Source organism: Amphiura filiformis, chromosome 15 (genome assembly GCF_039555335.1).
Source record: "Amphiura filiformis chromosome 15, Afil_fr2py, whole genome shotgun sequence".
NCBI classification, from domain to species: domain Eukaryota; kingdom Metazoa; phylum Echinodermata; class Ophiuroidea; order Amphilepidida; family Amphiuridae; genus Amphiura; species Amphiura filiformis.
The window spans coordinates 61,589,619-61,601,112 of record NC_092642.1 but is presented as its reverse complement, the minus strand read 5'-3'; the positions used below and the strand labels follow the sequence as shown (position 1 = coordinate 61,601,112).

General features: G+C 36.8%; 1 protein-coding gene across 1 annotated transcript; it reads left to right on the top strand.

The window, feature by feature from the left end:
* Window positions 1-2,057: 2,057 nt before the first annotated feature.
* On the top strand, window positions 2,058-3,300 carry LOC140171084 (uncharacterized). Its single transcript, XM_072194254.1, has 2 exons — window positions 2,058-2,774; window positions 2,980-3,300. Exons 1-2 carry the CDS (start codon window positions 2,232-2,234, stop codon window positions 3,160-3,162), a joined length of 726 nt encoding a protein of 241 aa, XP_072050355.1. The 5' UTR covers window positions 2,058-2,231; the 3' UTR covers window positions 3,163-3,300.
* Window positions 3,301-11,494: the final 8,194 nt, after the last annotated feature.

Sequence of the window (11,494 nt, the reverse complement as noted above, 5' to 3'; positions counted from 1 at the left end):
TTAGAAAAAAGCGACCCTGATCAGCAATGGAAGCAATTTGATGAACAGGGGGTGGCGCTTGCTGTTAATCAAGGGGGACAAATTGTTTGGAAGAGCAATAAACCAAAGCGGTTTATTACATCAATTTATTCATGGACTAATGCGTTTCTGATGTTCAGTTCCATTTACTTGGAAGCGCAACCAAATAGGGCCCAAGAAATGCTAAAATATGCGCATCTCATTCGGACAGCAGCATCAAGGTTCGGGGCTGGGGTTGGCGGTCGTACGACCAACAATTTCGTATGAGACAACAAGGGCAGCCACAAAGATCGTGGGCGGTATTAGATGGGGAATTGTGGGCCCTTTATGTACATGCGGGTGCGGCACCGGTCACAGCAGGGAACAGGAACTACAATTTTCGTTCCTTTCGTACAAATACAAGGGGATCATACTCAGGGGGAGTGCGCCAGCAATTTGGGAACAGGGGCCAAGCATATAGGGGTAGCACACCACAGGCCAGACGAATTTGCTACGACTTTAACATCAACGGGTGCATGCGCAAAAATTGGGCATACAGCCACAATTGCACACGGTGCAAAGAACAAGGTCATGGAGCAACAAATTGCAAGAAGGGAAATTAAGTCAGGGTTGGGTGCTTCAAATGGATTTTGCACTGATACTTGTATTTGTTGCAAATATCCCTCGCCTATAAAACTTGCAGCATTAATTCCTTTGTTAGATTCATACCCCGATTCAAAATCAGCCCAAGTTTTGAAGGAGGGTTTTACAAATGGATTTAAATTAGGTTATTTAGGGAAACGTAATGCACGAGAAGCGTCTAACCTCAAATCTGTGTTAAATGATCCAGAAATGGCATTGGCGAAAGATTCTAAAGAGGTTAAGTTAAAACGAATAGCGGGTCCATTTGCTTACAAACCCATTGCGGATTTAATTGTGTCGCCAATAGGCTTAGTTCCAAAAGCGGAGCCAGGCAAATTTAGGCTTATACAACACCTTTCGCATCCAGATGGTGAATCCATTAATGATGGGATAGATCCAGACATGTGCACGGTTAAATACGCTAGTTTTGACCTAGCTGTGCAATTGGTATTAAGGGCTGGGAAAGGCGCCTTAATGGCAAAAGCCGATATCGAGTCGGCTTTCAGGTTGCTGCCGGTTCATCCAAGTGACTTTCAACTTTTGGGTATTAAAGTTGTGGACCAATACTTAGTGGACAAAGCTTTACCCATGGGGGCGTCTTGTTCTCCGGCACTTTTCGAAACATTTTCAACCTTTTTGGAATGGGCGGTAAAAAGAGCGGCAGCTACTGATTTAATTAGCCACTATATGGATGATTTCATTCTGATAACTCGGGCAAATGCATCATGCGAAAAGTTGGTTTCATGTTTTGAAGAGATTTGTGAGAAATTAGGCGTACCACTATCCCCAGATAAGTCAGTAGGCCCAACAACTAAGATCGTTTATTTGGGATTGGAGATTGATTCGGTCAAACAAATAATAGCAATACCACAGAGCAAATTGATCAATATTAGAAGTAAAATTGAGAATGCGCTTAAGCTGACAAAAATAACACTAAGGGATCTGCAATCGATCATAGGATCGTTATCGTTTGTATGTAAAGCCGTTAATCCAGGCAGGGCTTTCTTGCGGCGCTTAATAGACTTAACGTGCGGGTGCAAAAATCCTGGTACAAAATCAGATTGTCACCGGGGCGAAAAGCGACTTAGAAATGTGGCTGGTGTTCTTGCGCCATTTTAATGGGGCAGCCATTATACCGGAAATAGCGTGGTCAGATGAAAGCGATCTACAGCTATTCACTGATGCCAGTGGGGAAATAGGATTCGGGGTTTTTTTGGAGGAAAGTGGTTTCAAGGTAGATGGCCCAATGAAACTTACTCGTCATATTCAATTGCATGGTTAGAATTTTTCCCCATTGTGGTGGCAGTAGTGTTATGGGGAGATAAGTTGAAGGGAAAGAGGGTCATCATTAGGTCAGATAACTTGCCAGTAATATCTATCATCAATAGACAAACGTCAAAGTGTCCTACAATCATGAGGCTAGTGCGGTTCTTTGTGTTACAATGTTTAAAATTGAACCTAACATTTTGTGCTAAGCATATTCCAGGCAAACTTAATAATATAGCCGATGCCCTTTCCCGATTCCAGATGGAACGTTTTCGGGAGGCGGCACCACGAGCAGAACCAGTGTCCACGTTGGTGCCCCAGTTTCTATGGAAGCTTTAAGGGATGAGTCGCATCGATTGGTACGGGCGTCAGTAGCTTCAAGTACATGGGCTTCATACCGTAAAGGTATAGAAAATTTTATAGATTTTAGGGAGAAATTTAATTTGGGGTCATCATGGCCAGCGAATCAATCGCACATAGTGGCATTCATTTCATTCCTATCGTCAGAAGGTTGGGCGCCCTCATCAATAAATTCGAATATATCAGCGATAGCTTTCGTACACAATATAAATGGGTGGTTAGATCCGACATGTTCCTTTTTAATCAAAAAATTGAAGGAAGGTTGTAGGCGTTTGAATCCGCGAGTGGATAGTAGGTTACCTATTACTCCACCAATTTTGAATAAATTAGTACAACACTTGCCATCTATATGTAGTTCCAGCTATGAGGCGCAACTATTTAAGGCAGCTTTTTTGCTAGCCTTTTTCGGATTTTTAAGGGTAGGTGAATTGACATGCCAGAGGAAACAAGGTATTTTTTCGCGAGTAATATTAAAACAGGACATAGGGGCTAGATACAAATCCAAAAGTGTTGGAAGTAGCAATTAGGTTTTCAAAAACGGACCAGAGGGGGTCAACGGTCAAGTTAAGGTTGGAGAGTTCATCATATCAGTTATTATGTCCGGTTAGGGCGATACTAGAATACATGAAATCCAGACCGGCACGACCGGGTCCTTTATTCATTCACTTTGGTGGTCACTATCTAACATCATTTCAATTCTCACAAATCTTGAAGCAAGGAATCAAACTAATAGGCTTAGATCCAGAGTATTTTAGTCCTCATAGTTTTAGAATTGGCGCAGCGACGGCAGCGGCTATGGGGGGCATCAATGACGAAAAAATCAAGGAAATGGGAAGGTGGAAATCTTCAGCCTTTCGATTATATATTAGGCCAATCAACATGTGTAATAATCTGTAACTTTTGTATGTTTCAGGTAGTCTTCCTGGGCAGACCTTGCAGTAATCACAGGCAAGAACTCATACAGATTATGGGTTGTAAAGTCTAAAGAGACTATTGAAAGCAGCCATTGTGCAATGCATAATGTAAAACCATACATCTATGAATTTATATGTTAATTCTTTTGCTCCCTAACAGCTATTCGCTAGTAGGCTGTCGGTAATCGCCGGATAGGTGCGGAAGAAAAAATAATTTGGCGCAGTAGTATATACGATTGTATTGAGGAATTTAACAGAAAAAATTTGTATTATCTCACATAGATCCTTGTCGTGGTATAGCAGAGGAACGGATACAGCAAATTAAGGGTATTAGTGCGGCGGCATTGTTGTAATATTTATTAAATTTGGTAGAGACAATTTGCTGTTTTTTGTTCTGTTTTGCTTTATTACAGAGTCTAACAGGAGAACGTGGGTCGTAGGGGCAGTATCATAAAACGTGCAGGAACGAAGCAAACACAACTCCACGGCGGAGGCTATGTAAAATGGGAAGGTCAACCAGGAGATAAATTAATAGGCTCAAGACATGGTGATGTAGTAAATAGAGTAGCACGCTTAATGTATAAGAACCCCTTTCCCACAACGGTAATATTGCACATTGGGACGAATGATATCCTAAAGAGGCCCACATGGGAAATCAGAAACAAGGTGCTTGAGTGCTTAGAAGGGCTTAGGGCATTATTACCATCTGCCAGATTAATATGGTCTGATATTCTAATACGTTTGGGATATCCGGATGAAATGAAAGAGGGAGCGGGGAAGGAATGCACAAGAAATATAAATAAGTATGCACACAAGGTATTGAGGGAAGTAGTTGGGGGAGACACTCACGTCATCACACACTTTGACATTTTCAACCGGCGATCACGCAACGTAGATAATAGGCCTATATTTGATTGGGATTGCGTGCATCCGTCAGAATTTGGGCTGTTACTGTTAAGGCAAACGTATGCAAATGCGCTAGGCTATTTCAACGCCAACCCCCATGCATTTTCATACCCTCCCAGATCAGCTGATATTAAAAAATAAAAAATCCGGATCAGTCAAAACGGGGGAGGGGGGGGGGGAGTTTGGCAATTTTTTTCCATAAATGTCAAAAAACTTGTTTGGCAGTTTTTCTGTCCAAATTTTTGATTTTTAATGTAATAGTGTAGTTCTCAGATTAAAATTAACCAGCTTATTTCAAAAACAATTATTTTTCTATCAGGTAATCTTCCTGAATAGCAATTATGGCTTCAGAATTCTCTTGGAGCACGCCATGTATTTTGAAAAACAAAGGTTTCAGCCATTCAATTTTTAAAAGCCATTTGCTTTTTAAAAGCCATTTGCTTTTTATTGAGATCATGCTTTGATCAATATCTTTATATTTTGAAGGCCTCAGCTTTGCAAAGACCGCGGCATTTTAGTGAGCAACCGGCTCTATAGGTAATCACGAATTGAGCTCACCAAGTATTTTCATACCGGGTAAAGTTGTCTCCTTAATATTTATCTTTGCTTTTATGAGTCAACTTACATGGACTCCAGGATGTCCCGGCGGAGTTCGTCATGAGGTATATTCACACCAACAAAGTTGTCTCTTGCTTGCTTGCTAGCAATGTGTTGCTCCTTTTTGCTACTTTTAGGTAACCACCAGAAAAGTAAAGTTCCAGCAATCGCTGTTGGGCTGCTCTTGTAAATGGCTGATTCCAGTTTTCTTTAAATTAAAAAAACAATTTGGTAAATAAATTCACTGACCTTTTCTAATGTCTTATGTCGACAGAAGTCGCAAAAATGTTGTCAACGTGTTGTTTTATTCTGTCTGGGGATAATACAGTTTCATCGCGTATATCGCGGTGAAACTCAATTTATCACCTGCAGAAAAAAGTTTCAGGCCGGGTCAAAGGTCATGTTTTCCCGGGGAACTAGCCTTGGCCAATGGCGTGATCCGTTGGTGCGCGTTGGGTTTCAATCACGTGTGACGGCATCGCTTGCTCGGCACAATGCTCGTGAACAGGAGCATCATTCTGTCGTAAAGCATTAGAGGAGATTGGTGAAAATTATTTTTCTCCCACCCACCACACCCATTAATGGTGGAGGAGAAAACAGTTTCATTGCAAGATATTATGCTTATTCAAAACAAAATTAGAAATATTTGCAATTAGCGAGTATAAGAATAATCATGGTCATTATTGAGGCTTCGTGATAAGGTCGAGCGTGTGGTTATTACTATTACGAGGCTAGTAGCAATGCCATCCAAGTAGAAATATTCACCAAAAATTGATGGCAATGCTACTCGATACTTGTTGCAGAATTGACGTGTGTGAAAGGCAGTTTTTCTGTCCAAATTTTTGATTTTTAATGTAATAGTGTAGTTCTCAGATTAAAATTAACCAGCTTATTTCAAAAACAATTATTTTTCTATCAGGTAATCTTCCTGAATAGCAATTATGGCTTCAGAATTCTCTTGGAGCACGCCATGTATTTTGAAAAACAAAGGTTTCAGCCATTCAATTTTTAAAAGCCATTTGCTTTTTAAAAGCCATTTGCTTTTTATTGAGATCATGCTTTGATCAATATCTTTATATTTTGAAGGCCTCAGCTTTGCAAAGACCGCGGCATTTTAGTGAGCAACCGGCTCTATAGGTAATCACGAATTGAGCTCACCAAGTATTTTCATACCGGGTAAAGTTGTCTCCTTAATATTTATCTTTGCTTTTTATGAGTCAACTTACATGGACTCCAGGATGTCCCGGCGGAGTTCGTCATGAGGTATATTCACACCAACAAAGTTGTCTCTTGCTTGCTTGCTAGCAATGTTTTGCTCCTTTTTGCTACTTTTAGGTAACCACCAGAAAAGTAAAGTTCCAGCAATCGCTGTTGGGCTGCTCTTGTAAATGGCTGATTCCAGTTTTCTTTTTTCAAAAAACAATTTGGTAAATAAATTCACTGACCTTTTCTAATGTCTTATGTCGACAGAAGTCGCAAAAATGTTGTCAACGTGTTGTTTTATTCTGTCTGGGGATAATTGAAAATAAGCATCTAGAAACAAGTTATTCGTATCTTTGACTTTGTTTTATATAATGGTTGTAAATCTAAATCATAATTTTCCTCATAGTACAATGAAAACAAATGAAATACATTTTCAAACCCTAATAAAACAAAGTCAAACATAAGAATGACTTTTTAGATGCTTATTTTCAATTCTAATGATTTTCCTCATAATACAATGAAAAACAAAAGAAATATATTTACAGATTCTTATAAAACAAAGTCAAACATAAGAATGACTTTTTTAGATGGTTATTTTCAATTCTAATAATTTTCCTCATAATACAATGTAAAACAAAAGAAATAGATTTTCAAACCCTAATAAAACAAAGTCAAACATATAAGAATGCCTTTTTCTAGATGCTTATTTTCAATTCTCATAATTTTCCTCAATATATAATGAAAATCAAAAGAAATATATTTACAGATCATAATAAAACAAAGTCAAACATAAGAATGACTTTTTAGATGCTTATTTTCAATTCTAATAATTTTCCTCATAATACAATTAAAAACAAAAGAAATATATTCACAAATCCTAATAAAATAAAGTCAAACATAACAATAACTTTTTTCTAGATGCTTATTTTCAATTCTCATAATTTTTCTCATAATACAATGAAAAACAAAAGAAATATTTTTTATTCTTTTTTAATTATTCTTATGTTTGACTTTGTTTTATTAGGGTTTGTAAAGCTATTGCTTTTGTTTTTCATTGCATTATGAGGAAAATTGTGAGAATTGAAAATAAGCATCTAGAAAGAAGTTCTTCGTATGTTTGACTTTGTTTTATAAGGGGTTGTAAATCTAAATTCTCATAATTTTCCTCATAGTACAATGAAAAACAAAAGAAATATATTTACATTTTCTAATAAAACAAAGTCGAACATAAGAATGACTTTTTTGTAGATGCTTATTTTCAATTCTCATAATTTTCCTCATAATACAATGAAAAACAAAAGAAATATATTTACATATCCTAATATATAAAACAAAGTCAAACATAAGAATGACTTTTTTTTCTAGATGCTTATTTTCAATTCTCATAATTTTCCTCATAATATAATGAAAAACAAAAGAAATATATTTACAGATCCTAATAAAACAAAGTCAAACGTAAGAATGACTTTTTTCTAGATGGTTATTTTCAATTCTCATAATTTTCCTCATAATACAATAAAAAACAAAAGACATGTTTCAATGTCTGACGTATTCAGCCACCAGAAATCATTTCCCCCTTTTCAGCCAGAATATGTAATGCCCTTCCTGAACATATTGTCTCTAACAAGGATGTGCAAAACTTGGCGCCAACCCGTCAGTACTACATCAGTAAATAGATAACTGCTGTTAATACCTTAATTAGCCTTAACTTTAATAGAATAGTGTACTCTATCTAGAATGTATCGTTATATTACCAAGATAATGAAACAAAATAGGTCAACATTGACATTGACATAAACTTTAAATGTTTAAAATTTCACTACTTTAAAAAGTTTAATTCATGGTATTGTGAATCGCGAGAATGTATAAAAACTTAATTAGTAAAGTTGTGTGGCTATAGCCAGCCATATCGGCAAAACAATGTTGAAATGCACCCAAGAAAGTCAAAATTACAAAAGAAATTTTAAAGGTTCACTTTTCGCATGAAAGCAAATCTATTTTTTGGAAAAGGTCCCTATTTTGGACGCAAAACATTCTGGCTATTGGTCCCTGTGGATGTATTATTATAACGGTGACGATTCCCCGGGACGATGCATAAGTTGGTGCGTAAACTATCATCCTGTTTTCACTTTGAAATAAAGATTTCGTATGCCATGACCACAGAATGAAATCGGATTAATTCTATCAATGGATAGAGCACATATACTAAAATGCGGGTACCTTTTTCTCCGTACACTGCAGTTAATACCTGGCTTGTTGAAATTTGATGGTGTATTAATGTATCTCGCTCTAACGCAGTTTGAAACCATTCCGATGCGTTACTACCAGCCAGGTATATCAAACAAGCTTTGGTCAATGTGGACAACAGATATCCTGTGCCATGAATGCTCTGAGCGCCTAGCAGAAATTGAGTTTGAACCCAAATATGTAGTATACATAACAGTTGCATTACGATATATACAATACGGTTTTCTTCCATTGTGACCACAGTTATTGCTGCGATTATCTTAAACATAAACCAGAGGAAGAGCCAGCAGTTGTCACAAGCAACAAGTATTCGTTTGGGGACATAGTGGCGGGGTAATGTGTAGTTTTTTTGTACATTACATACGCTGATATCATACAAAGGATAGTTAGCGGACCAAAAAGAACGAATTTTATCCCCATCAAAATGATCTCTCGGTAGTAAGGTCCAATACTTTCGTATTCCAATGGCCCATCTCGTAAAATTAAACCAACAATTGAATAACTTACGCTTACAATAACTACAAGTAAGACACCAACTCGTTTGGCTATTTTTGAAAACAAAGCACTTGTATCTTGTAACTCGATACTGCTTCTTGAACTAAACGAATCGCGTTGTGATTCAGGATCGCCGTCATTAGACAGCAGGCGACGACGCTCTTCGCTTTCCGTGATAATTGAAGCACAGTTATGATATGGAGAATAGACTTCGTCATCAGATTCTGGTTCAACTTCAAATCGTGTCTGTACATTCTTTCCCATTGATGACCACATGTAGATAAGGATACCTACACATGTGATTAAGAACTCGATATAGATTGGTTCTAGAAAGCTTTCTGAAGTTTCCAACGGAGACCAATGTGTGCTTTTTGAATTGTTTGCATCTGTTTGGTTTTGGTAAGCAATATCGGCTACGCTACTGAGTGTAAGAGATACCCACATCCAGACTTTGTCAGCAATCATCAAAGCAATGGCGTAGTGCAAAAGAGTGACGTTTTGTAATAATGCACCTTCATACTTAATAAGGAAGACCATTTGAGTCATTAGCGAGATCAAGTGCATAACTTTCTCTGTTACTGAAGCAGCCATTTCTTCAAATGTATCTTCACTGATATTCTGAACTAAACCGATAACAAGATATAGAGCACCTCCTATTCCAAATATTACAGTTTGAAACCGATTTACATTCGTGTATACTCGGGAACGTGAATTATGATGCCTGTTATCGCCTAAAGTTGAATGGCTGACATGGCGATTCGTTCTACTCGTGATTGAAAACTGTACGTATCCTTTCTCTTCAAGCCTTCTTTTACTGGCGACGAGGAACAAACTAGAAGTCGCCACTGTCAAAGCCAAAATTACTCCTAATATTTTGTTAACATTTGTAACATGCGCCCCAAAAGTAATTGGATGGTAAGATGGCAAGATCAAAACTGGAGCAAAAGCGAGTGCCATTCCTAATGTGCCGAGAAGAAACACCAAGAGTATAAGCCAAATCGCTATTGTAACTTCCGTTTTTTTTAGGACACTTTGCCCTTTGACCTATCTGGAAAATTCAGAAAAATTCGGGTTTTGTGCGTACAAAATATAATTTAAAACGTGTTACTAGAATAAAAACAAACTTAAAAAACATTATTATTAAATGAATTAATTATTTAAATATTTTTAATGATAACATTATGACAATAATAAATAAATTATTAATAATTACAGCAATTTTCCTGATAGGTCAAAGGACAAAGTGTCCTAAAACTGCAAAAACTGTCCCACAATGCATTGCAAACTTCCAATGCCGATTGGGCTTATTGCGGAGTGGTAATTCCCATGACCTTTACGGGAACGTCCGATGTACCTATCATCTCCCTATAATTCGAACAAAGGGTTAAGAATATACCGTAATGTTAAATAACATCTGAATTAAATCTGGAGATGAGAGTTGGAGTGTTGCTGGTTCATTGCATTACTGAAGAAGTCTTCTGATCGGAAGATGAAACGTCTAAAACGTGAGTAAATTATTGGACTTGTAAAACATAATTTACCAATAGTATCTGAATTATAGTAAATTAAGTTTTCTACGTTTTTTTCATTACTGCTTAATGAAAAAATTACCGGGAAAATTAGTGCTCTTCGTAAAGGCATAGAGGTTATACAGACATGTCGAGAATGACATCGATATCCCCGTTTTATTCAGGCATTAATTTATCAGCTTTTATTACAACTTACAACAAAAATTCCCAACACACTATAGAAATTCAACATTACTACAAATCCGATTTCACCATGTGCTATTTCCCCAATCTTCCTTCAAATAAAATAATAATAGGAATAATTACATACATGCGTTATACACCCACCCACCCACACCAAAATAATATTAGACGCCTGTTTTCCGGGAGTTAAAAAGCGCCAAGAATTTTGCAAAACATAGTCCAACTTAATGATCAATTTTTCTTTTTCCGACAACCTGAGACGAAATACTGGAATAAAAGTGCAATGTTACCTGAACTGGGAGCTCATTTATTCTGTCCATATCAGACATGATATTCCGGTAGATGCGGTGACAACTTTGTTAATTGTTTATGTAATAAATCTCATTAGGCGGAACAAGGAAAGTGCCAAATTATATTCATTGTAGTTGCACACAATGGTGTACCATTTCTTAAAATAAGGTACAGAGATTTACATGCAATTGAGGATCACATATAAAGCATATACTAGAACCTTGTTCAATATCTGGTGGTAGAAAGGTCGATGGTCAGAAAGTAATAGAACTGATCTAAAAGCGAAAATATGAATGCGACAGTTATAACATCTCGAAAATACTTCCTCAAACCTCATAGTCGAAAGTAAAAAGCCAAATCGGTATTGGAAGTTTCCAATGCATTGTAGGACAGTTTTTGCAGTTTTGGGACACTTTGTCCTTTGACCTTTCAGAAAATTCAGAAATATTGGGTTTTGTACGTACAAAATATAATCTAAAATGTTTTACAATAATTAAAACAAATGTAAAAAATATTAGTATTTTATCAATTAATTATTTAGTATTTTTAATGATCAACATTATGACAATAATAAGAAAAATTAATAATAATAACATCAATTTTCCCGATATGTCAGAGGTCAAAGTGTCCCAAAACTGCTCTCAAAAACCGGAAGTTAGAATGGCGATTGGGCTTATTGTGTTGCTTTCCCGTTACTTTCAAACTTCGGTGGCAAAATTACAGATTACGTGCAAACAATTTGTCCAACTGCAATCGGCAAAAGATTGAAAAATCAATCTTTTTGAAAGAAAAATCAATCAGAAAATGTAAGAGAGTAGATTGGGAATTGTTGCTGCAAGTCCGTAATTGGTAGTAGAGAGTTTG

Coding starts and splice junctions, on each gene's coding strand:
- LOC140171084 (XM_072194254.1), top strand. CDS start 2,232: ATGGAAGCTTTAAGGGATGAGTCGCATCGATTGGTACGGGCGTCAGTA. Junction 2,775..2,979: donor CTAGATACAAATCCAAAAGT/GTTGGAAGTAGC, acceptor CAAATCTTGAAG/CAAGGAATCAAACTAATAGG.